Raw genomic sequence first — 27517 nt, 5'->3', positions numbered from 1 at the left:
GTTCCCTCACAGTTGGAATGATTTTTATTTCAAAACAGTTGCACAAGGAAATTTCAGATACATAAACTTTGCTTGTAGATGCCGTTATTTACACATGCTGTACAAAAACTGAAAAGACTTTAGTCAGTAGACAGACATCCTCTTCTTGAAACCCATTTAAGAATTATAAAGGAATCATCCTTATTCTCAATGGCCTTCCTCATTTCTACCAGTAGAGAGCAGCCTTAACCTGTTCTTGGTGTAAATTGAAATATAAATGACAGTAATCTAGTTCAGGTTTTCCCAAACTCCCCCTGACCCTCTCAGATCAAAAAAAAAAAAAAAAAAAAAAGAGAAATTAGAAGTTAAAAGACCACTCTAAACCCTGTGGATGAAGATTTCCCAGGTAACAAAAATGTGAAACCCTTGAAAGTGGGGAAGGAAAAAAGAAACAAAACATATCACCATAGTCCCTCCCAATCAACAGTGCAAGACATAGTCCCTCACTCAGGTAGAAGGTAGACTGGAACCGTGAATAGATTTGTCTCTTTGGTGCTTTTAGGGTTTCTTAGCAGTTTGTAACAGGCTGGAACAACTGACGTTAGGGTTTCTTGAGAGGAAAGACAGGAGGTAGGACCCGCCGTGAGTTGTTTTTCACCCATGGGTGGTCAATTACATTCCGCAGCGGCAGCCGCTTGGAGGGGCTGTGGCGGAGCAGCTTAGAGATCAGGTCCCTAGCCCCGTCGGACACCACTTTGGGGAACTGCAGGTCCACCTGAGACATTGAGGGAGATGTCCTTAATCACTGTTCATACCTATGCATTGGTTACTGGATGAATTGATCAATCATTCTCTGAATAAATTACAACTAGGTTGCATAAAAGCATTTTCTATATAGCAGATACTTAAAAAAGGTGCTACACATTTTTTGTTGTGGAAGTTTTGCATTGTAATTTCAGAAAATGTCAATCTCTGGCACTAACAGTGGAATGATGGTGTTTTATAGTATAACTTATCCTCCAGTATTGTGACTGGACGTGATATTCGGCTATTGATTTCTCAAGGTATCGGTTGTCAAACTGGGAAAGCTGTTCTGACTGTGGCTGTTTCCCCTAGTGGAAATTGCGGTCATTTCCTGGTTGCTAAATTGCTAGTGTAGGAATCATTGTACCATTAAATATCTTTCGTACATACAGTTGAAGTCAGAAGTTTACATACACTTTAAGTTGGTATCATTAATATTAGTTTTCAACCACTCCACACATTTCTTGTTAAGAAACTATAGTTTTGGAAAGACGGTTAGGACATCTACTTTGTGCATGACAAGTCATTTTTCCAACAATTGTTTAGACAGATTATTTCACTGTACCACAATTCCAGTGGGTCAGAAGATTACATACACTAAGTTGACTGCCTTTAAAGAGCTTGGAAAATTCCCCAGAAATGTTGTCATGGCTTCAGAAGCTTCTGTTAGGCTAATTGCCATAATTTGAGTCAATTGGTATACCTGTGGATGTATTTCAGGGCCTACCTTCAAACTCTGCATCTTTGCTTGACATCATGGGAAAATCAAAAGAAATCAGCCAAGACATCAGAAAAATAATTGTAGACCTCCACAAGTCTGGTTCATCCTTGGGAGCAATTTCCAAATGCCTGAAGGTACCACATTCATTTGAACAAACAATAGTATGCAAGTACAAACACTATGGGATCACGCAGCGGTCATACCGCTCAGGAAGCAGATGGGTTCTTTCTCCTAGAGATGAACGTACTTGGTGCGAAGTGCAAATCAATCCCAGAACAGCAGCAAAGTACCTTGTGAAGATGCTGGAGGAAACAGGTACAAAAGTATCTATATCCACATAACCTGAAAGGCCGCTCAGCAAGGAAGAAACCAATGCTTCAAAACCACCATAAAAAAAGCCAGACTTTGCAACTGCACATGGGGACAAAGATCATACTTTCTGGTGAAATATCCTCTGGTCTGATGAAACAAAAATATAATTGTTTGGCCTTAATGACCATTGTTATGTTTGGAGGAAAATGGGGGATGCTTGCAAGCTGAAGAACACCATCCCAACCGTGAAGCATGGGGGGTGGCAGCATCATGTGGTGGGGGTGCTTTGCTGCAGGAGGGACTGGTGCACTTCAAAATAGATGGCATCACGAGGCAGGAAAAATGTGGATATATTGAAGCAACATCGAGACAGTCAGGAAGTCAAAGCTTGGTCGCAAATGGGTCTTCCAAATGTACAATGACCCCAAGCATACTTCCAAAGTTGTGGCAAAATGGTTTAAGAACAAATTTAAGGTATTGGAGTGGCCACCACAAAGCCCTGACCTCAATCCCATAGACGATTTGTGAACTGAAAAAGCGTTTGCGAGCAAAGGTCTACAAAACTGACTCAAGTTACACCAGCTCTGTCAGGAGGAATGGGCCAAAATTCACCCAACTTATTGTGGAAGGCTACTTGGCTACTTGAAACGTTTGACCCAAGTTAAACAATTTAAAGACAATGCTACCAAATACTAATTGAGTGCATTTAAAATGACTGACCCACTGGGAATGTGATTAAGAAATAGAAAGCTGAAATAAATAACTTATTCTGACATTTCACGGTCTTAAAATAAAGTGGTGATCCTAACTGACCTAAGACAGGGGAGTTTTACTAGAATTAAAATGTCAGGAACTGTGAAAAACAGAGTTTAAATGGGTTTGGCTAAGGTGTATGTAAACAGAAATGCAGCCCCAAACTTGTAAAGAGCCTCCACCACGAGTCACTGTTACCTGCAGACACTCATTCATGTACCGCTGTTCAGCCCTTTGGCTGTAGCAGAAGGCAGTTTATTTGCTGAACGGTTTCAAATGGACTCATCAGGCAAGAGCACCTGTTGCCATTTCTCTGCATCCCCGTGCCTGTGTTTTCGTGCATAGTTGAGTCAATTGGCCTCGCTTCCACATTGGAGGTATGACTTTTTGGCCGCATGTCTTCCATGAAGGCCACTTCTGACCAGACTTCTCTGGACAGTAGATGGGTGTACCAGGGTCCCACGGTTTTCTGTCAATTCTGAGCTGATGGCACTGCTGGACATCTTCCGATTGCGAAGGGAAGTAAGCATGAGGTCTCATCTGCTGCAGTAAGTTTCCTTGGCCGACCACTGTGTCTACGGCCCTCAACGTTGCCGGTTTCCTTTGTGCTTCTTCAAAAGAGCTTGGACATCACATATGGAAAGCCTTGTGCCTTGACATTTCTGCCTGGGAGAGACCTTGCTGATAACTACCTTGTGTCTTGTTGCTGGGCTCAGTCTTGCCGTGGTGTATGATTTTTGACAGTAATCCGTCTACAGCAACCTCACCTTGTTAGCAGAGTTTGGCTGTTCCTCAACCAGTTTTATTCCTCCTACACAGCTGTTTGTTAATGATCGTGTTTCAACCTACATATTGAATTGATGATCATTAGCACCGGTTTGGTATAATTGTTTAAATCATACGCCTGACAATATGCCTACAAAAACCCCAACTTTGTGCAAGTGTACCTAGAAGAATTTATGCTGTTTTGAAGGCAACGGGTGGTCACACCAAATATGGATTTGATTTAGATTTCTGTTCACTCACTGCATTTAGTTAATTGATATCATCCATGTCTATTTTTGGTCCACCAGTGTCAAACAGCAGTAAAAACTATATTTTTTGTTAATGAAAAATATATGGTCACAGCGATTTAGACCGCTAAAGGCCCTGAAGCTTCTGTGCATGATTCTTTACGCAGTCTCTGCTCTACTTGTAGAGAACAGGCTACTCTATGGTTGCTTGCTGCACATCAGTCAAAACCCTGTAGGCTACTTCAAAAACACTAACTCAAGATCTAAATGCATATATATCCCCACGAAATTGATTAAGATCAAATGGTTGGTATGCAGATGCTGCATGGACTAGTCACCGGTAAAATTTTAATTAGCATTCACGATTGACAGTGAGAAATGTGATGGCAGGTTCTTGACAGAGTAGAGCAGAGATTGTGTGTAAAGTAGTGAATCTCGCACATGCACAGAAGCGTCGGGATCTTTAGCTGTTAGGAAGAGGGGTTCGGAAAAGTCAGATCCGCAGCCTCTGCCAACAAGTTAACGACCATCTAAAAATGCAAACCTTTGTGATGCGCTTGTATGTTTCAGAGTTGCTGGCAGTTTCAAAAGGGGGGTTTCCAACTAGGCACTCATAGCAGAGCACCCCGATGCACCACAAGTCCACCTTCTCATCGTGGGGCTTTCCCTCAATCATCTCTGGGGGCAGGTAGTCCAGTGTTCCACACATTGTATGGCGCCTAGAGGGGCAAGTCAACAAATTACATAAGTGATAGGGTTTTTAGACTGACCCATATGTACAAAAGAGACTGTCAAGATGAAGAGGAAGGAAACACATGTCTCAGTGAATTAATGAATACAAAGGCTGACCCTAATTATTTGACTGGTTGATGTTGGTGGAGGAAGATTTTTTTTGTCAGGCAGTAGCAAATATATAAACTCAGCAAAAAAGAAAAAGGGGAGCCATTTTTCAGGACCCCATCTTTCAAACAACTCTTAAAAATCCAAATAACTTCAGATCTTCATTGTAAAGGGTTTAAACACCGTTTCCCATGATTGTTCAATGAACCATAAACAATGTACATGCATCTGTGGAAAGGTTGTTAAGACTAACAGATGGTAGGAAATTAAGGTCACAGTTATGAAAACTTAGGACACTAAAGAGGCCTTTCTACTGAATCTGAAAAACACCAAAAGGAAAAATGCCCAGAGTCCCTGCTCATCTGCATGAATGTGCATTTGGTATGCTGCAAGGAGGCATGAAGACTGCAGATGTGGCCAGGAAAATACATTGAAATGTCCGTACTAGTGACGCCTAAGACAGCGCTACAGGGAGACAGGAAGGACAGCTGATCGTCCTCGCAGTGGCAGACCCTGCAAGGGAACTGCCCTAGTTACATCAGGAACACACAATCCCCCCATCAGTACTCAGACTGTCCACAATAGGCTGAGAGAGGCTGGACTGAGGGCTTGTAGGCCTGTTGTAAGGCAGGTCCTCACCAGACATCACCGGCACCTATGGGTACAAACCCACCGTCGCTGGACCAGACAGGACTGGTAAAAAGTGCTCTTCACTGATAAGGCAAGTCAAGGTTGTGTCTCAACAGGGGTGATGGTCGGAGTCGCGTTTATCGTCGAAGGAATGAGCATTACACCGAGGCCTGTACTCCGGAGCAGGATCGATTTGGAGGTGGAGGGTCCATCATGGTCTGGGGCGGTGTGTCACAGCATCATCGGACTGAGCTTGTCGTCATTGCAGGCAATCTCAATGCTGTGCGTTACAGGGAAGACAGCGGCCCCCCTAGAAACGTCCGGGAACTTGCAGGTGCCTTGAGGAAGAGTGGGGTATCATCTCACAGCACGAACTGGCAAATCTGGTGCAGCCCATGAGGAGATGCACTGCAGTACTTAATGCAACTGGTGGCCACACCAGATACTGACTGTTATTTTTGATTTTGACCCCCCTATTCAGGGACACATTATTCCATTTCTGTCAGTCATATGTCTGTGGAACTTGTTCAGTTTTTCTGTTGTTGAATCTGTTCATAGAAATATTTACACGTTAAGTTTGCTGAAAATAAACACAGTTGACAGTGAGGACTTTTTGTTGTTGCTGAGTTTAGTTGATTTTTATTACAAACAGTTTGTCTATAGAAAAATACACATTTTAAAAGTGGCAAATCAGACGACTTTCAGTCGACCAAGATTTGTCGGGGACAGCCATATTGAGTACGGCCACATTCAGTTTGTTTTGCTGGGATCCATTTGAGGAAGACGAGGCTAAGAATCACATCACCAATCGCTTGATCTATTAATGAGTAGGTATTTGGAACACAAGGTGATTTGTCGATTAGCAATTCTGCGCATTCTGCCTACAACATAAAACACACATTGTACCAAAAGTAAATGCTGTGAAGGCAAACATATTAGGCTGGAGAGGGTTCTGTTCAGTGTTCCCTCACCTTAGGGATGGTGCGTGGACAGACCAGCCAAAGTCTGCTATCTTCAGCTCCCCCCGGAATCCCAGCAGCAGGTTCTCAGGCTTGATGTCCCGATGGATCACCTTTCTCTCATGGCAGTACAACAGCGCATCAGACAACTCCTCCATGTACTGACAAAGAACATTTGACAAATATTTGATTATTACAATGGATTTAAAATGCTAAGAAAGTCATGTCAGCCTCATGAATCTACCTACCAAAACTAGTCCATTGTAGGAATATTCATATCAAGTTAATTATTATAGCATCTATAAACCAAAAAACACCTTTCAGTTACAAAATGTTATGATTGGAGGGGTTCATGGGCAAATACAGAGTGAAATAAAACTAAGGATTAGTAAGAATAGATGAATTATAAATAGCCCGCAACACTGATCCCTGTCTTACTGTAGCAGTGCGCTGGTCATCAAAGCGACCACATTTCTGCAGCTCTTTGTACATCTCCCCCCGCGGCGCGTACTCCAGGATCAGGAAGACCCTGGTGCGGTCATGAAAGTAGTTGTAGAAGTGCAGGATGTTGGGGTGTCTAAAGGAGGGCGGAGAGAGCAAGGATTTAATCTCAGTTTTCCCATAATCGGAACAATTAACTAAAGGAATTTATGGTCAGTTTCAAAAGTGAACCAAATTAAGTACATTGCATGATATTGGTTAGGGCTTGGACGCGCTTTTTTTCTTCCATGGCAAAAATGAAAACACAAAGCAGACCACACATGTAAAATAGTGTGCTGTAGCTCGGAAAATAAATTTGACTCTGGATGACAACATAATGATGTTTGTTTCCAACAGCAGGGCAGTTTTCCTAAAGAAGTTAAATCCCCTTCTTGTTTTGTTTCCTTGCCACAATACTAACGAGAATCACAATACAGGTATTGTTCCAGACATAATGTTGGTGGTAATCAACATGCCACCACATTGCCTGCAGAAACACAATAGTAAGGCAACATCAACCCATACCACTACATTCAAAAGGGCTGGTTTTCCACAAAATATCCATTGAAAATACATTTCATTCCAGTATTATGTTTCAACCTGTGACTCAGAAACCACCCCTTTAAAAATGGAATAAAAGTCTAAATCAAAACTATTGACCTAAGGTGGGACTGAATCTCGATCTCCCTCCTGAGCTGGTGCTCCACGCCCTCTTTCTCCATCTGAGACTTGAAGAGCACCTTCAGCGCCACGATGAAGTCCAGCTTCTTATCCCGGGCCAGGTAAACGTTCCCAAACTTGCCTTTTCCGAGTGGCCGCCCAATGTCAAAGTCATTGATGGTGAATTTCCTGCTTAAAAGAAGGATCAGATGCTGCTAAGCCACAACTTGAATGTACAAATATTTTACATAAGAAGATGGGTATTTTAGATTAAACACATTTAGTGTCAGGTGATGTATTGTTTGATAGAATATTCACTTTGCTAGAGCTGCACTGGATGAAGACGTGGCAAGCTCTCTCCCAGGACCTAAGGAGATAGGGATACAGAATTTTGCAACAGAAGTGGTGGTGTATTATATTGAGGTGGTGTGATGTGGCATCTGAAAAGTTATAGAAACACCGCAGGCAAAAATAGTAGCTACAGAAATGTACCTGTAATTGCTTTTTTGTCTGTAGCGTCTGGTGCAGAGGGCATCTGAACTCGCTGAGGACCCAAAGAAACCATTGGAGTTGCCATCTATCGTATAGAAAAAAATATCCTAGATTAAATCCAATTGCCTCCAACTCCCCAGTACTGGTACAACGTTCTGAATTGTCATTTGAATGTAATAAATTCATTAAAATGGTAGCTAACTAGCTAGACAGCTAAAACGGACATTAGCGTTAACTAGCCAAGATTATTTGCTAGTTACGTTAACGTTAGACACAACGCGCTCAAATTTCAGATGGAAAGGATGGAAGCAAAAATAGAGAAAACATATTTGTAGCAAAACCTACCGGTCTATGTAGCCCTTTAGGATCACAATTCTCCTTATTCTGCAAAGATATTTAATAGTTTATCAAGTACTTCAAGTTAGCTCCACCATTGAGCTAATTTTAGCTAGCCAAAGTCATTCTCAAACAACGCTGGATAGCTAGCTATTAGCTAGAGACAACAGCAATGTGGGAAGAACCTTGATAAATGAACAATTAAACTCGTACCTGCATCATACTGATTGATGTATGTGACATAAAGCAAAACGTTATTACGATAATTCTGAAAGCAAACGTTACACTGTCGTCTGCTTCGACCGCCAATGTTTTAAAGACACTGTGTTGTCGTGTGTGATTGGCTACAAAATGTATAACTCCTTGTCGATTGGTCAGATCAGCAGTAACCCGTCCAATTGGTGGCAGTAGTGCACCATTAACATTGGATGCCAACCGTCGTTGAACCCCACCGAAGAAGAAGAAGAAGAAGAAGAAGAAGAAGAAGAAGAAGATCAGCAGTGACGCGTTTCCGTTTTACTTCCTATCGGCCTGCGTTTTCTCAAAGACTATGTTGACAAGAAATTCGAGTGACCGCTCTAACAATAGAAATACATGTTCTTCAATATATAGAAGGCAGGCGGGAGGAAACAAGATCAGGTGTGACCTTTCTAGACAATAAAAGGGCAGATATGCGTGTGTACAACGGGCATGGAGATCAGTGGAGGCGCTCATTATAATGGCTGGAACGGAGTAAATGAGTAAATGGAATGGCATTGAACACATGCGTTCCATTCCATTAGCTCCGTTCCAGCCATTATTTGATACCATTCCACAATTTCCTCTCCAGCTATTACCACAAACTTGTCCTCCCTTAAGGTGCCACCAACCTCCTGTGAAAGAGATGTATAGGGGACAAATCTTTGCCATTATCGCGCCTGTGACAGCATGGGCAGCGCCATTGAAAGTAATCAATTTTCTTCTTCATTGACTGCTTGCTCCCAACTTATAGGAATCCCCACCCAGTTGACGACTTTAAAATGGTGGAAGCCCTCAATGGCAATGTTCATGCTAAAATGGGTTATATCCATGATGAGTCCTGATGATGGCGCCGGAAGAGATGGGTGCCGTTTTACTGGCTCCTAACCAATTGTGCCATTGTGTGTGTTTTTTTAACGTTATTTGTAACTTACTTTGTATGAACTTTTTTAACAAATCAAAAACTGAAAAATTGGGCGTGCAAAATTATTCAGCCCCTTTACTTTCAGTGCAGCAAACTCTCTCCAGAAGTTCAGTGAGGATCTCTGAATGATCCAATGTTGACCTAAATGACTAATGATGATAAATACAATCCACCTGTGTGTAATCAAGTCTCCGTATAAATGCACCTGCACTGTGATAGTCTCAGAGGTCCGTTAAAAGCGCAGAGAGCATCATGAAGAACAAGGAACACACCAGGCAGGTCCGAGATACTGTTGTGAAGAAGTTTAAAGCCGGATTTGGATACAAAAAGATTTCCCAAGCTTTAAACATCCCAAGGAGCACTGTGCAAGCGATAATATTGAAATGGAAGGAGTATCAGACCACTGCAAATCTACCAAGACCTGGCCGTCCCTCTAAACTTTCAGCTCATAGAAGGAGAAGACTGATCAGAGATGCAGCCAAGAGGCCCATGATCACTCTGGATGAACTGCAGAGATCTACAGCTGAGGTGGGAGACTCTGTCCATAGGACAACAATCAGTCGTATATTGCACAAATCTGGCCTTTATGGAAGAGTGGCAAGAAGAAAGCCATTTCTTAAAAGATATCCATAAAAAGTGTCGTTTAAAGTTTGCCACAAGCCACCTGGGAGACACACCAAACATGTGGAAGAAGGTGCTCTGGTCAGATGAAACCAAAATTGAACTTTTTGGCAACAATGCAAAACGTTATGTTTGGCGTAAAAGCAACACAGCTCATCACCCTGACCACACCATCCCCACTGTCAAACATGGTGGTGGCAGCATCATGGTTTGGGCCTGCTTTTCTTCAGCAGGGACAGGGAAGATGGTTAAAATTGATGGGAAGATGGATGGAGCCAAATACAGGACCATTCTGGAAGAAAACCTGATGGAGTCTGCAAAAGACCTGAGACTGGGATGGAGATTTGTCTTCCAACAAGACAATGATCCAAAACATAAAGCAAAATCTACAATGGAATGGTTCAAAAATAAACATATCCAGGTGTTAGAATGGCCAAGTCAAAGTCCAGACCTGAATCCAATCGAGAATCTGTGGAAAGAACTGAAAACTGCTGTTCACAAATGCTCTCCATCCAACCTCACTGAGCTCGAGCTGTTTTGCAAGGAGGAATGGGAAAAAATGTCAGTCTCTCGATGTGCAAAACTGATAGAGACATACCCCAAGTGACTTACAACTGTAATCGCAGCAAAAGGTGGCGCTACAAAGTATTAACTTAAGGGGGCTGAATAATTTTGCACGCCCAATTTTTCAGTTTTTGATTTGTTAAAAAAGTTTGAAATATCCAATAAATGTCGTTCCACTTCATGATTGTGTCCCACTTGTTGTTGATTCTTCACAAAAAAATACAGTTTTATATCTTTATGTTTGAAGCCTGAAATGTGGCAAAAGGTCGCAAAGTTCAAGGGGGCCGAATACTTTCGCAAGGCACTGATATATATATATATATATATATATATATATATATATTAGTCCAGGATCCTATAAATGTAGTGGGGGAGGAATCTTATAGCCCTTTCCCTTCTATTAATACAACATAAGCATAATCAATTATTATAATACATCAATCATTGGATAACAAAATTGATGAGCTCCCATCAAGAATATCCTACCAACGGGACATTAAAAACGGTAATATCTTGTGTTTCACCGAGTCGTGGCTGAACAACGACATGGATAAGATACAGCTGGCTGGGTTTTCGGTCCATCGTCAAGATAGAACAGCTGCCTCCGGTAAGACAAGGGGTGGCGGTCTGGTTCTATTTGTAAATAACAGCTGGTGTTTTTGCTCGCCTGAGGTTGAGAGTTTTCCTCTATATTTTTCGTAGCTATCTATTAACCATCACAAACCGATGCTGGCACTAAGACGGCACTCAACGACCTGTATAAGGCCATAAGCCAAGCCAAGAAGAAAATGCTCATTCAGAGGCCACGCTCCTAGTGGCCGGGGACCTTAATGCAGGGAAACTTAAATCCATTTTACCTCATTTCTTCCAGCATGTTAAATGTGAAGAAAAAAAACACTAGACCACTTTTACTCCACACACAGAGACTCGTACAAAACTCTCCCTCTCCATTTTGGCAAATCTGACCATAATTCTGATTCCTGCTTACAAGCAAAAACTAAAGCAGGAAGTACCAGTGACTCGCTCAATAAGGAAGTGGTCATGACGCAGATGCTAAGCTACAGGACTGTTTTGCTAGCACAGACTGGAATAAGTTCTGGGATTTTCACCACATCAATCACTGGCTTCATCAATAAGTGCATTGATGACGTCGTCCCCACAGTGACTGTACGTACATACCCCAACCAGAAGCCATGGATTACAGACAGCATCTGCACTGAGCTAAAGTGGGACTCTTACCTGGACACTTATAAGAAGTCCCGCTATGCCCTCTGACGAACCATCAAACAGGCAAAGCGTCAATTCGGGACTAAGATTGAATCGTACTACACCGGCTCTGAGGCTCGTCGGATGTGGCAGGGCTCGCAAACTATTACAGACTACAAAGGGAAGCACAGCCGTGAGCTGCCAAGTGACACGAGCCTACTAGACGAGCTAAATAACTTCTATGCTCGCTTTGAAGCATGCAACACTGAAGCGTGCATGAGAGCATCAGCTGTTCCGGACGACTGTGTGATCACGCTCTCCATAGACGATGTGAGTAAGACCTTTAAACAGGTCAACATTCACAAGGCCAGACGGTTTACCAAGACGTGTACTCCAAGCATGCACTGACCAACTGGCAAGTGCCTTCACTGACATTTTCAGGGTCTGTAATAACAACATGTTTCAAGCAGACTACCATAGTCCCTATGCCCAAGAACACAAAGGTAACCTGCCTAAATGACTACCGACTCAGCACTCACGTCTGTAGCCATGATGTGCTTTGAAAGGCTGCTCATGGCTCACATCAACACCATTATCCCAGAAACCCTAGACCCACTCCAATTAGCATACTGCCCCAACAGATCCACAGATGATGCAATCTCTATTGCACTCCACACTGCCCTTTCCCACCTGGACAAAAGGAACACCTACGTGAGAATGTTATTCATTGACTACAGCTCAGCGTTCAACACCATACTGCTGGGACTAAACACTAAACACCTCCATCTGCAACTGGATCCTGGACTTACTCACGGGCCGCCCCCAGGTGATAAGGGTGGGTAACAACACATCTGCCTCGCTGATCCTCAACACAGGGGACCTCAGGGGTGCATGCTCAGTCCCCTCCAGTACTCCCTGTTCACCCATGACTGCATGCCGAAGCACGACTCCAAAACCATCATTAAGTTTGCCGACGACTCAACTGTGGTAGGTCTGATCACTGACAACGATGAGACAGCCTATAGGGAGGAGGTCAGAGACCTGGCAGTGTGGTGCCAGGATAACAACCTCTTCCTCAACATGATCAAAACAAAGGACATGATTGTGGACTGTAGGAAAAGGAGGACCGAGCACGCCCCTATTCTCATCGACAGGGCTATAGTGGAGCAGATTGAGAGGTTCAAGTTCTGTGGGTTCCACATCACCAACAAACTATCATCGTCCAAACACACCAAGACAGTCGTGAAGAGAGCACGACCACGCCTAGTCCCCCTCAGGAGACTGAAAAGATTTGGTATGTGTCTTCAGATCCTCAAAACGTTCTACAGCTGCACCATCGAGAGCATCCTGACTGATTGCATCACCGCCTGGTATGGCAACTGCTCGGCCTCCAACCTCAAGGCGCTACAGAGGGTCGTTTGTACGGCCCAGTACATCACTGGGGCCAAGCTTCCTGCCATCCAGAAGCTCTATACCAGGCAATGTCAGAGGAAGGCCCAAAAATTGCCAACGACTCCAGCCACCCAAGTCATGGACTGTTCGCTCTGCAACCGCACGGCAAGCGGTACCGGAGCGCCAAGTCTAGGTCCAAAAGGCTATTTGTATTGTCCCTCCCACCCGTTTTTTTACACCGCTGCTACTCTCTTTTTATTATCCATGCATCGTGACTTTACCTCTACTGACATGTACATATTACCTCAATTACCTCGACCCCCTGTATATAGCCTTGCTACTGTTATTTTATTGTTGCTCCTTAATAATTTGTTATTTTTATGTCTTATTTATATATATATATATATATATATATATATATATATATATATATATATATATATATATTTTACTTACTTCAGTTTATTTTAGTAAATACTTGGGGTAAGTTGCCGAGATGCCAAGTCGTTCACCTATATCAGTGCATTCGTAAACAACCTAACCATTACGAAACGCTTATTTCATCAAATAAGCCTTGCGTAGCAAGTCACCAATTCAATTTTTTTGTTGACCAAATGACACTTGTTGTCCTCCATACAAATATTCCTCACTTCGTGGTCTTATTTTCGTGGACAGATTTTGGGTGGAGTAAAACCTCTTCCCTTATTCCTCTCTACTTTTCTGTCTAATTAATGTTTGCGGACCGCCAAAATGCAATTGAAGAAGAAGAAGATGGTTTTCCTATGCTGGTCAAACATTCACAGTAAAATTATTCAAATGAACAATTCCAGTAAAAATCGGTGAGTTTAACGAGAGATATCAGTTTTGTTTTGCATGTGATGCGTCTCAATCAACCGCATCCGCTGACGTTGCACTTCCGCATTTGCTTTTTATTTTTTAAATAAGAGAAATAGATATGCTGAACTGGGGGAATATTTGTTTTAGCACAACTTTTTTCCACAGCAATGCATAATTTGACGTATTTTATATCTAATATTGTATTATTTATACCAGCATTTATTTGGAAAGTTTACACAAATACTGGTATGTTGAAAGCTATTGTGTCAGCTATATTTAAAGAAATTCCCTTTTTAAAAGAAAATACAAATATATGTTTTTGGAATTTCTCAATACTTAAATGGGTCTCTTGTTAGGCAACATGTTTAATACAGAGTACTGGTGACTCCTTACTCCACACACTTCATTCACTGCAATGCAATACACGGTATGTATATGGGATACATATTGGCTTGTAGAGAGAACTGTTCTACCTGTCTCAGCTAAAGTGGGGTGGGAAAAACTCAGTAGGGTCTCTACCAACCAAATATGGTTAGTTTTGGAAGGAGACTGTGTCGTACATATCCAGCAGCACTTTGTTCTCCACCCCCCAGACTGTACATGGGATATATATTGGCTTGTTGAGAGTAACCTTTTCCACCTGTTTTATAAACTGGGGTTTGAAATACTCAGTAGGGTCTCTACTCACCAAATATGTGCAGTTTTGGAGGGGGACTGTGTCGTACGGCTTGCTGCTGGCTCTTCACTCCGCCCCCTCCATAGGTTTTGAATATCAGTTGTAAAGACAAAACAATTTAACACTTTTTTTTGTTCTTTTTTTTTTGCTTACCGTGTTTACCTTTAGTGTGAAATAAAATGTACAAAGACAAAGACACAATGTAAACAATGATGGACTGGCATACCTGTTAACAACCTAGATTACCCTAATGGTGACAGTAACATTTAAATCAGCACAAAGGGGCCAGCCTTGACGTGTCCCAAAAATGCATCAGGTCAATTGCTTGGCCTGCCAAAAATGGGACTTCACAGAATCTCTATCAGTGAGCAAGTACATCCCTGTGAGCCAGATTACGATATTGATGTTTTTCCAACATGTTACTATTTCCCCAATCATCTTGAGGTTAAAGCCTTTCCTGTTTTGACATTTCGGAAGAAAACATCCACTTTCAAAGAATGTCACAAAAGATTACTTAGAACAAACATCAGGAGTCCAAATCAGCAAAGTAGTTTCACAGTTGGATGCAGTGAAAACAGGACAGGCTACACAACCATTGCTTCAACAGAGGCTTCAAAACAGCGATGTGTGACCTTCTAGAAAATTCTGTGAAGGAAATGCTACCTACAAATTTCTTAGCCAATGATCTCCTCCACAATCATAGTTCATGCTGTCAAAATAGCAGCCAAAGCAAAAAGCCATGTATAGCCAGGGTAAAAAATCATATTTGAACCAAGTGACATTTCAGAAAGAGCCATTAAATAATTATTTTCACTGCAGGCATCTCAAGAAAACAAGATTAGTAAAACATGTAATAATGCTAACAACTTTCAGAGGTCAAGCTTTAATGTCTTTCATGCTCCAGAGACATTCCTTGTGAAGGTAGACAGCTGTTTACCCAAGAGCTTGAAACTATCCTACATATACAGTATTACATACACCTCTAAGAATAATCTAGTATTTTAGAATTTTCAAACAATTACCTATTTGTCAAATTGTACACACGACATAGCAAGCTCTGTTTATATCGACTGCACTCAAGTATCAAAATCAAGTGTGGGCTTTACCTTAGAGAAGGTCCAATAATTATTGAATCAAGCTGTGTTCTATATGGTATCATACGAAAATAAATACTGTGAAAAGGTACTACATTTTCTTCAGAAAGACAAAAGCCATCTGTGCTCTGACAAATGCACAAAAAATGACTCATCTGGGTCTAAACTTCAAATTCTAAAGACAACCAAAACTCTTCCATCTTCACTTACTTAAGATGATTATAACATATTAAGCAATGACGACAAGTGGTTCAGTGACCGAATAATTGACAGGTATAATGCTCTTTTGAAGTCACATCTGAATGAACAATTTGTGTTAGCGTCTCCTGCGTCTTTTGCGAGTCAGGAATTACAGAGTCTGCTGTGACAAAACAAAGAGGTCATGCCAAATGTGCCTGGAACGGGTGCACAATTGATGGGGTTTTGAGCATGTGACAGTTCCTGTGAACTTAAAGTCACATTGGACAGTTCTAGATGAAATCTAACAATTATGGATTCCTTAAGTCTGTATGAAAGAGAATTAAAGGACACACTACTTCCACTTAAGAAATACCTGGCATGACAGAATCTGTTCAGAAAGTGTGTCCAAATAGGCTGGTTAATTTTCATTTACATTTCAAATTTGATTTTGTTTTAGATTTTTTTTTAAAGGTTAGCTTTTGTGTTTCTTTTTTTATGACTGTGTATTTATTTCAGGACCATGGATAGTACCCAGCCATTTAAAGCTTTGTTGCTGGATATGTGCGCCACAGTCCCCCTCCAAAACTACACATATATTTGTTTTAAAAATGTCACCTTTGTTAACTAGGCAAGTCAGTTAAGAACAAATTCTTATTTACAATGACGGCCTACCCTGGCAAAACCCGAGACCCGGACGACGCTGGTGCAATTGTGCACCGCCCTATGGGACTCCCAATCACGGCCGGTTGTGATACAGCCTGGAATCAAACCGGGGTCTGTAGTGATGCCTCTAGCACTGAGATGCAGTGCCTTAGACCGCTGTGCCACTCGGGCGACCATCCTGAGTATTTCCCATCCTACTTTAGCTGAGAAAGGTTGCAACGTTTTCTGTCTGCAAGCCAATATGTGTCCCATGTACAGTCTATTACAGTGTATTGCATTGGGGACTATGGAGATGGTGGAGAACAAAGCGTTGCTGGGTATGTACGACACACCCCCCCTCCAAAAATACACACATTTGATTAGTAGAGAACCTACTGAGTACTTTCAACCCCAGTTTAGTTTAGACAGGTAGAAAAGTTCTCTCTACAGCCCAATATTCTCAACATACCAGTCTTAACATGGTATTCTTTCATTTGTGGGAAGCTGAGTTGTGTTTCCCGGTGAAAGGAAAAAGATGGCGGAAGAGGACGATGAAGAGGATTCTAAATCTAATGGCGGTAGAATCAAGGAGAATTTGAGTATTGTCCAAAATAATGGAAAATGGAGCAAAGTAGTGTACAGTGAAGAGAATGCCCCTCCATATCTAATAGGAGTACGGTTTGTTAGTGAGCAGCAGTTACCAATCTTGAAAGAAAACATTTGAGATATCCAAACTGGTGGAGAGAGTGCTGGTGGAGGGGAACGAGGCAGTTGATGTACTGGCTAAACAACCACTTAGTAGTGGCGATGTTGATATTGTTATATAGTATATAGTTTCAATGAGCAAGGCAGAGGCTAAAAAGCCTGATATGGACAGAGATGGCAGAAGCAGTGGAATTGAGGTACTAAGGGCAGGCATTTATTTAAAGTCCAGAGGAATGTCGGGGAGGGGAGGACAGTAGGAAGGGACAGAAGAGAGGAGGGTATTTTTACCAAATTAAGGGTGGGACACAGCCAGTTGAATAAGACTTTAAATGTGATAGGAAAGCATCCAACAGGAAAGTGTGATTATTGCCAGGAAACAGACCATGGAGCATGTACTGTATTGCTACAGTGTAAGCAGTATCAGAGGGAAAGAGAGAGGCTGAGATATAGTATGAGGGAGAAGGGTACACAGGAAATTGGTTTTAAAAGTATATTGAGTAGAACGTCATTAGATATAGTCTCAAATATTTTGTTATCTTTTTAAAGAGCAACGGGGCTGGCAGGTTGGATTTCGTTTCTCCCTGTCTCTGGCCCGCACGCCAGTACAGTAGGTGGCGGTAATGCACAAAAACGTTGGATGCCAACCGCCGATAAACCCAACCAAAGAAGAAGGAGAGCGTGCTGGGTAAAGTGAAGGCTGTCATGTTTGGGTTGTTTTCTGCTTCTGCGGAACAGAAGGAACGTGCGTTGCGTCTCCCCCGATTTGATGAGTCGTGTGCGTCTCCTTGGAACAGGGCACCCCTCAAGGGGGTTATATCTGGTGTCTCGTCGGAAGTCGATTGTGAAGAGATTAAAAACATTTCTGGAGCGATTGATGCACGTCGAATGAATCGTGTGGTGAATGGTGAAAACGTGAAGAGTATCTGTTCATTTGTTTTTTGATATGGAGTCTCTCTACTCAAGTGCAGTTGGGGTATATAAACTAAGACCAATGCAGTGTGATCATTGTAAAGTTGTTGGTCATGTTTCAAGTGTTTGTAGAAAGGAGATGTCCAAGTTGTGGAAAATATCATGTAATGTGTTTTAAAAGTGGGGAAAATGTGACATTTTGCGATTGTGGTGGGAACCATGAAGCTACGTGTTTTGATTCCCCAACATGGATGAAAGAGAATGAGGTGGACAAAGTCAGGGCTATCCAGAGCATATCATATGCAGCAACTGTTAAAAGGGTTGAGGGTTTGAATGGTGCACTTGAAGAGGCAATGGTGGTGGATAGGCCTTTACTGCAGGCTGCAGGGGTTGCGTTTCACCAGCAGGATCCTGACATTTTAAAGGTTAGGAAGGTGGACTTGGTGGCCTTTTATAGTTATGGTGATAAATGGCACTGCCAAGGTGGAGAGAAGGTCCAGGAAGATAGAAATCATTGTGGAATCGGTGGAGCGGTTCCTGGGGCTGAAATATTTTTCGCGACGGAGTTACATGGAATATTGTCACAAGCCGTATCACCCTCTTGAGAAGGGAGTAATGGACACTTGGGAAAAGTGGGAGTTTTATTTTGTCTGATTATTTTAGTGTCCCCATCACGTATGTATTTTCTTTTTACCTTGTTTTGGTTTCAACCCGTCCAGATGGTGGCGGCAATACACCTTTTTGGGTCCGCCATAAAACCCACAGAAGAAACATCGTTTGTGTTGCTTGCAGACTTCTAGTGAAGAAGAGAACGTTTGTTTACAGAAGTAGCTAGCTCGGGAAACGCTAGCTGTCTTTAAAGTTTGTTAGCATCATTTACTTAAGTTAAATATCGTTTTGCTAAATCATGACAGCATCATGACGGTAAAGATCTCATAGAAATCGAACATACGCGGTCTAATAGAGCAAGAAAAAGCTAACTAAGCTAAGATGTGCTAGCTAAGTTAGCTAGCGGAGCTTGTTTATCATTCAACCGTCTGTTTGCGTGGTACAGCTAACGTTAGCTTGATAACTTAACTGTTTGGATTTAGGTCTCCTGAGGTGGTGAATTGAAGCCATAGGATAACCGACACGATGGGGGCCGAGCAAAGTGGTGATTCTGAGCACAAGCACTCTGACTACAGCACCTCGGGTAAGGGAGGACACGCATTGTCGGTCTAGTAGGTGACTCGCAAAGTTCCTACCCTACATTATTCATTGCCCTCTTTTACACATAGGATACTGAAAAAAATGGTATTTGCAGGATGTAAACTACAAAACGACAGTGTTTCATATTAGCAGGGTGACCTATGATGTGTCCCAAATGACCCTATTTTTGCTATGTAGACCATTACGTTTGACCAGGTCCCATAGTCATAGGTCATTGTTTAGGAGCTCTCTAAGTTGGCAATCTTTCAACATAAAACAATTACAAAAGGAGACAAGGGAGCTGATCGTGGGCTACAGTTAACGAAGGACCGAGCACACCTTAATTCACATCGACAGGCATGACGGGGCAGTCGTGGAGAGGGTCGAGAGGTTTAAGTTTCTCTGTGTCCACATTAAGGACCTATCATGGTCCAAACACACCAACACAGTCAAGAAGAGGGCATGACTGCCTCTTCCCCTTCAGGAGGCGGAACAGATTTGGCATGTCACCTCAGATCCTCAAAGTAGAGTGCATCTTGACTGCCTGCAGCACCACTTGGTATGGCAACTGCTTAGCATCTGACCGCAAGGCGCTACAGAGGGTAGTGCATATGGCCCAATGCATCACAGGAGCCGAGCTCCCTGGCATCCAGGACCTCTATACCAGGCAGTGTCAGAGGAAGGCCCTAAAAATGGTCAAAAGACTCCAGCCACCCAAGTCATAGACTGTTCTCTCTGCTACCGTACAGCAAGTGGTACTGTGGTACCAAATCTGAGGGCCCATGCCAAATATTTTCAACCTCCTGAGGGGGAAGAGGGCATTGTCGAGCGCTCTTCACAAATGTGTTGGTGTGTTTGGACCGGAGCGCCAAGTCTGGTACCAAAAGGCTTCTACCCCCAAGCCATGAGACTGCTGAACAGTACATTTTTAAAATTTTACTAGGCAAGTCAGTTATGAACAAATTGTTATTTACAATGACTGCCTACTCTGGCCAAACCCTCCCCTAAACCAGACGATCCTGGGCCAATTGTGCGTTGCCCTATGGTACGGCCAATCACGGCTGTTTGTGATACAGCCCGGGATCAAACCCGAGTCTGTAGTGAAGCCTTTAGCACTGCGACGCAGTGCCTTAGACCGCTGCGCCATTCGGTCCTCTAGTTAATCACATGGCTAGCCAGCCTCACATGCATATTGACACCACAAAAACACACTCACACTGTATACACTATTTTACACTCTGCTACTCTGTTTTATTATCTATCCTTATTGCCTAGTCACTTTTACTCCTATCTACATGTACATTCTACCTCAGCTACCTCATGCCCCTGCACGTTGACTCGGTACCGGTACTCCTTGTATATAGCCTTGTTTTTTAAATGTTTTTTTTTCTCATTTATTTTGGATTTTAGACAATACACAAAAATATATATATACACTGAGTGTATAAAACATTAGGAACACCTTCCTAATATTGAGTTGCACCACTTTCTGCCCTCAGAACAGCCTCAATTCATCTGGGCATGGACTCTACAAGGTGTCAAAAGTGTTCCACAGGGACGCTGGCACATGTTGACTCCAATGCTTCCTACGGTTGTGTCAAATTGGCTGGATGTCCTTTGAGTGGTGGACCATTCTTGATACACACGGGAAACTATTGAGTGAAACTAGCACCTGCTATCATACCCCATTCAAAGGCACAAATCTTTTGTCTTGCCTGTTCACCCTCTGAACGGCACACACAATCAATGTCTCAATTGTCTCATGGCTTAAAAAGGATTCTTTAAGCGGTCTCCTCCCCTTCATCTAGACTGATTGAAGTGGATTTAGCAGGTGAAATCAATAAGGGATCATAGCTTTCACCTGGTCAGTCTGTCAAGGAAAGAGCAAATGTTCCTAATGTTTTGTTCACTCGGTGTACAAAGACAATTTAACATTCCACAAACAGATCCACTAAATAGACGTGACGTTGACTGGGACTCAATGCGCAACCTTCAACATAAAGAATAAAAAAAATACAAAAAACACCAACTCAGACGTACATAAATTTCAACAAATATTAATGACATCACACTTGCTTAGACCCACATGCTCACACCGTATCCATACCCATCCCGTCCGTCTCACAATAACATCCCTGTCCTTTTTTCATCTTTTGGATATCTCCAGTGCTTGCAACACAAATTGCACTCTTTTGTTTCTCTCTGTAGCCAAAAAATTTTCAATATTTTAAATAATAATGTATTTGATTCATCTGCTGTCTTAATGATGGAGGATCATTTGATTTCAATTTTTGAAGTAAAAAGTATTTTTCAGAATGACTGAGATAAACATGGTCCAACCCATTGTGTATCTCACCGCACCCAGACATGCTGTGTTTTGAAATACACTATGTAGATTAAAAGTTGTTACATTGTAAAACTTCTGACAGCCATCTTTCTAACTCCATTATTGTTATTTTATTGTGTCACTATTCCCGTTTTTTTTTATTTGCAAATTATTCTTTTTAACTTAGCATTGTTGGGAAAGGGCTCGTAAGTAAGCATTTCACGGTACTTGTTGTATTCGGAGCATGTGACAAATACTTTTGATTTGTATTACTTAGAGTTGGCCATTTTTTAAAAATGTATTGCTTTGTTGTTGCAGTGGTGCCCTCACCAGCAAAGCAGAAGGCTAAAATGGATGACATTGTGGTGGTGGCCCAGGGGACACAGTCATTGCGCAACATCCACAATGACCCTGATGTCATCAAGCTTTCTGGAAATCCCAACTTTTCAGCCATTGTTGAAAGGTAAGCTCAACGGCCTCTAACCTGGATCTAGACCTCTTCTCTGCCTTTACAGTATTGCAGAGATTCGGAGAAGAAAGTAGACACAAGTTTGAATACGCTACATAATAGTCCAGGAAAATCATATTGGGAGAATGTGTAAAAGTATGAATAGGTCTAGACATTCCTTTATGACCATGAAGTCTAAAGCAAGACTGATAATGTCCAGTGTTTTGAGGGTCAGTCTGTCCATGTCTCTAGGTGTGCTGAGTGGCCAGACATCCCCCAGCAGTGTGTGTCTGGAGCGGCTGGACTATGCCCAGGTGCTGCAGCTCTGCATCCGCTACCAGGACCACCTACACCAGTGTTCTGAGGCCGTGGCCTTCGACCAGAACGCCCTGGTCAAGGGGATCAAAGAGGTAACTAATGCCGTAATTAACTGTCTGCATCCCTATAGATAGACGGAAGTGGCCTCCTCTCCTTGTCTCGTTTCCTTCATCTGCACTGAACTCACAGATGTAGGAAAGGAGGAGAGGAAGGCACTTTAGGCTATTGAAATACATGCCATATCACCACAACGTTTGTCACTTGTGTACCACAGCCCGAAAGGCATATTCTTTCCTCACTCTTCCTCCCAGATGGACATATCGGTGGAGACTTTGTTCAGCATCATGCAAGACCGTCAGAAGCGCTACGCCAAGTACGCTGAGCAGATCCAGAAGGTGAACGAGATGTCCATGATCTTGCGGCGTATCCAGATGGGCATCGACCAGACCATCCCTCTGATGGAGAGGCTCAACAACCTGCTGTCGGAGGGCGAACGCCTGGAGCCCTTCAGCATGAGGCCGGAGGGGGACGCTGCAGCCAAGTAATAGTAGTAGCAGCAGCAGCAGCAGCAGCATTGCCGGGGTACGCTGATACACTCACTGTCATGGACCTCTAGTCTTACCTCCCATGCCCCTGCCAATCACCACTCCAGAGAGACTTCTGAAAGCTCTTTATTGAACCATTTAGAGAAAGAGAGAGAGAGGGAGGGAGTGAGCAAAAGAAAGAATGCTGCCCCACCAGCTCCCCAAGCCATCCTGAACCCTTCACGTCCACAACTCGCCATCCCACCAGGCCTGGACATTTAGCTCAGCCCCTCACCATAAGCCATAAACACTTCCCACCCCATCCAGCAGAAGCAGTGGGGTACAGGGACAGCTGCACCCCACACTGGGGTTTACATGTCAGTGAGTGTTAACCATCTTCAGTCACTGAATTGGAAGACTGCAAAACAGAATTTTACATGATGATGCACTGATGGGAACCTTCTTGGACTACTGGTACTTTGAAGACACCACACGAAGTGTGGCGACAAAATGACTTCCAAAAATGACTTCATCTCTAGAAGTAATATTGGTCAAAGAGGAGCTCAGAAGACTCTCATAAAAGGAACTAACTTATTAGCTAATAAACTTTAGCTTATTATTCAGCTCTTGCAACAGACCTATAGATTCTGTGTTGCACTGTGCAGCATGTGAGAAACCTAGTAGTTTCAAATTTGGCATATTGTGCAAATTAGGCCTACACATAGCTACAGCTTTGTGGAAGATAATCTATGGATATCACTTCAAACCATCGATAGTAATCTGCTTGAATTTTGTGAAAGGTATGAGTGTTAGATGCTTGAATATTTTGGTTTCTCTGAGAGTTTCAAATGGTTTACATAAAAGATGTGTATTTAGGAAAGGAATTTGAATCATTTGAATTTCTTGCAAAATGTATAAAGGTGCTTATACTGTTCTGTTTAGATACTTACCCTCTCAATTGGATGTGATGTTTGGTTATAGGATATTGACATTGGGTGTTATCACATAGTCAGGTCCAAATTTATTGGCACCCTTGATAAATTGCTCGGAGAAAGAGATTGTCAGTAGTCTAGCACCCTCCCCTTGCGAGGATAACGGCACTGAGCCTTTTTGTCAATTTTTTTTATGAGATTGAAGAACACATTGGGAGAGATCTTAAACCTTTCCTCCATAAAGAATCATTCCAGATCCTTGATATGCTTCACCTGCTCTTATGGACTTCTCTCTTCAATTCAAACAACAGATTTTCAATAGGGCTCAAGTCCGGAGACTGAGAGTTTTGTTTTCAATAAAAAAAATGTTAAAAAATGTGTGGATTTTGTTGTGAGTTTGGGATTATTGGTGCGAAATCAATAGGCTATCTGCGCTCTGTTGTATCAGCACAATGAACAGCGCCCTACACATTAAGGCAAGGCTGTGTTGGTAATGAATATAGGGCACAAGATAGGTTGTTTATAATAGGTGAATAACACTATGTGAATACAGCTGTCTTCCCAAAATAATGCAACTAAATGCTGAAAGTTGAAGCCTAGTAATTAATGCATGCAAACCAAAATACTGAATAGCAGTTTGGTTTAGAATACCGACACAACTGTGAATAAGAAACGAATGAATGAACAGAACAAAACAGCCAGTGGCATGATACAATCTGTATTTAAGCTCGTTACAATAACAGTAAACAAACGCAGTAAAAATATAAAAATAACCAAAACAGGCTTCTATAGTGAGATGCAGCCATGCACAGTTGTCTTGTCAAACAAATAGGCCTATAGGCCTGCTTCAAACATGAAAAACCATGCGTACCACGAGTACAGCAACACGGATCAAATTCGGATCATCCACGTAAATGAATTACGCAATGCCAGCCTACCATAAACATGTTTCCAATAAGTAGTTTCATTTACATCCACAAAAAAACATAATAGGACGTATCTATAGTGAACAAAAATATAAACGCAACATGTAAAGTGTTCGTCCGATGTTTCATGAGCTGAAATAAAAGATCCCAGAATTTTTCCAAATGCCCAAACATCTTATTTCTCTCAACTTTTGTGCACAACATGGGTTACATCCCTGTTAGTGAACATGTCTCCTTTGCCAAGATAATCCATCCTCTTGACATGTGGCATATCAATAAGCTTATTAATCAGCATGATCATTACACAGGTACACGATATGCTGGGGACAATAATAGGCCACTCTAAAGTGTGCAGTTATGTTTCACTATGTTGGATCACTCCAATATATTGGTATCACTCCACGGCGGAGGGATACATCCAAGGTGAGGATTTGCAGATTTACTCTCGTGTACACCTGTGTCACGGTCGGGGTCCACCCCTATATATAGACCCCATGGCCGCAGCACACGCTCTCTTTCATTATGGTTTGAGGTACAAACTTTCTGAAGTTCACTTGGTAAGTCACTGGTAAGTGTAATATCTTGCGTGGAAGTATTCTCACTGGCTGTTTGCAGCTGGCGACATGGCCAGCCCCTTGTCTTGCAGTATGTCCTCCAATACCTGTAGTCTCACTTGGATGAAGGCTTGGCAGCCTGTACACTGAGAGGGTATTTGGCCGCTATATCTGCCTGCCGTGTGGGGTGGATGGACAGACCAGAGGAGCACCATCCCTTGGTCTCCAGGTTTATGAAGGGGGTTCGTCGCCTTCGTCTAGCTACGACCCACTCAATGGCGAGCTGGGATCTGGATGCGGTCTTTAGCAGCTTTGGCAAAGCCGCCTTTCGAACCGTTGGGAGTCTGCCTCCCTGAAACTCCTCTATATACAGGTGGTTTTCTTGGTAGCGATTACTTCCATGAAGAGGGTGGGTGAGCTCCATGCTCTTTCGGGAAAGTTCTGAGTGCTACCGGATGAACCCCGGTGGGAGTAGTATATCTCTCAGCCCCAAAGTTTCTGTCTGACCGACATGTCTGCTTATGTCATGTCTCCCTCCGGCATGCTGAGCCCTGTGCGGGCACTGACTGCCTATGTGGAGTGGACACAGTGAGTGAGAAAGAGTCCTGGGGGCTGGGTTATCAAAGCAGAGGCTCTCTCTGGATCGTGTACACGATTACAACAGCATACTGCCTGGCTGGCAGGCCAGTGCTGGGATCTGTGGTGGCACATTCAACACGAGGTGTGGCTGCGTCCTTGGCTCTACTGAGTGGAGTGCCCCTCACTGATATCTGTGCTGTGGCCAGCTGGGCTTCCTCTTGCACCCTTGCTAGGTACTATTGGGTAAATGTGGCACCTCCCTCTGCGGTTGATTTAATGGTGCTGGGCGTCGCCTCTCCTTCCGGGGAATGTGCCGGGACCCCCCTTCCACATTGACGGCCCCCGCGTCTCGGTCCCGCGCTGGGACTTCACCGCTTGCTGGCCAGGTCCCTCTAGCACCGGCTAAATCTGGTATGGGTAAACCAATATATTGGAGTGATCCAATATAGTGTAACATAAAGAAGGTTACGTATGTAACCACGGTTATGTGAGCTGTATGGATCACTCCAATCCTCTACGGTGTTAGAGGCGCCTCAGAAATTATGTAGAGAACGTGTGTCATGGCCATGGGGTCTATATATAGGGCCGGACCCCAGCCGTGACACAGGTGTACAAGGGAGTAAATCTGTAAATCCACACCTCGGATGTATCCCTCCGCCGTGGAGTGATACCAATATATTGGAGTGATCCATATAGCTCACATAACTGTGGTTATATACGTAACCTTCATTTTGTCACACAACACAATGCCACAGATATGCCAAGTTTTGAGGGAGCGTGCAATTGGCATGCTGACTGCAGGAATTTCCAGCAAAGCGGTTGCCCGATAATTTAATGTTAATTTCTACCATAAGCCGCCTCCAACATTGTTTTAGAGAATTTAACAGTACGTCCAACCAGCCTCACAACCACAGTCAACGTGTAACCACGTCAGCCCAGGACTTCCACATCCGGCTTCTTCACTTGCGGAATCGTTGGAGACCAGCCACCTGGACAGCTGATGAAGGAGGAGTATTTCTGTCTGTAATAAAGCCCTTTTTGTGGGGGAAAACTAATTCTGATTTACTGGGCCTGGCTCCCCAGTGGGTGGGCCTATGCCCTCCCAGGCCCAACCATGGCTGTGCTCCAGCCCAGTCATGTGAAATCCATAGATTAGGGGCTAATTAATTTATTTCCTTCAATTAACTAATTAAAATCATTGAAATTGTTGCATGTTGCATTTACATTTTTTGATCATTATATTTCTATGATGAAACATACCGATATGTAGCTATACCCAGGGGCGTCATTTGGATTCCTGCATTGGAATTATATTGAATTCTGCAGTAACCAAATATTCCACCCACTCTTCTATGAACCAGTTGCTATTAAATTAATGTTTTTGAACAGAACCTGCAGCTAGGGTAAGATTCTAGGCTAACCTGGGCTGGCTCCTCGTCAGGAACAGTCGGAGGTGGAGAGGGCTGTAGAGCCATTATCCTGGCAGAGCTTGGGGAAGGGTGGGTAGGCTCTGCACTTGGCGCTAGCTGGAGCCCGTCAGCATCATCACTGCTGGGCTTGATGTCGGCCTCATGGTTTGATGCTCCTGCTGCTCATTGCTTTCCTCCTTTTGGCTTTGTTTTGTTACTTTAGCGAAGCCTATTTCTGATAACCATCATGGCAGATTAGCTGGTTCGAGCTAGCTAAATAGGCTAAGGCTAATAACACTAACACTGTTCTACAGCTAGCTCAGTGGTGGGGTGTGAGGCAGAGTTG

The 27517-nt window shown here is 43.0% G+C and overlaps 1 protein-coding gene and 1 pseudogene across 3 annotated transcripts; one reads left to right on the top strand and one right to left on the bottom strand.

Moving 5' to 3' along the window:
* Positions 1-27517, bottom strand: LOC112252665 (aurora kinase B). Of its 3 annotated transcripts, none has more exons than XM_024424105.2 (9): positions 8193-8357; positions 7989-8027; positions 7644-7728; positions 7470-7518; positions 7152-7343; positions 6450-6588; positions 6024-6172; positions 4127-4301; positions 1-754 (listed from the first exon to the last, which is right to left on the bottom strand). In XM_024424105.2, exons 1-9 carry the CDS (start codon positions 8220-8222, stop codon positions 581-583), a joined length of 1032 nt encoding a protein of 343 aa, XP_024279873.1. In that variant the 5' UTR covers positions 8223-8357; the 3' UTR covers positions 1-580. The 3 variants fall into 3 exon arrangements, with proteins under 3 accessions (XP_024279873.1, XP_024279874.1, XP_024279875.1); XM_024424106.2 differs by having other exon boundaries at positions 7152-7340; positions 8193-8349; XM_024424107.2 differs by lacking the exons at positions 7989-8027; positions 8193-8357 and adding an exon at positions 27184-27517.
* Positions 17728-24095, top strand: LOC112252666 (annotated as a pseudogene).

This window comes from Oncorhynchus tshawytscha, linkage group LG06, assembly GCF_018296145.1.
Source record: "Oncorhynchus tshawytscha isolate Ot180627B linkage group LG06, Otsh_v2.0, whole genome shotgun sequence".
Taxonomy (NCBI): domain Eukaryota; kingdom Metazoa; phylum Chordata; class Actinopteri; order Salmoniformes; family Salmonidae; genus Oncorhynchus; species Oncorhynchus tshawytscha.
The sequence above is the reverse complement of the archived record's forward strand: the minus strand, read 5'-3'. Positions and strand labels throughout refer to the sequence as shown.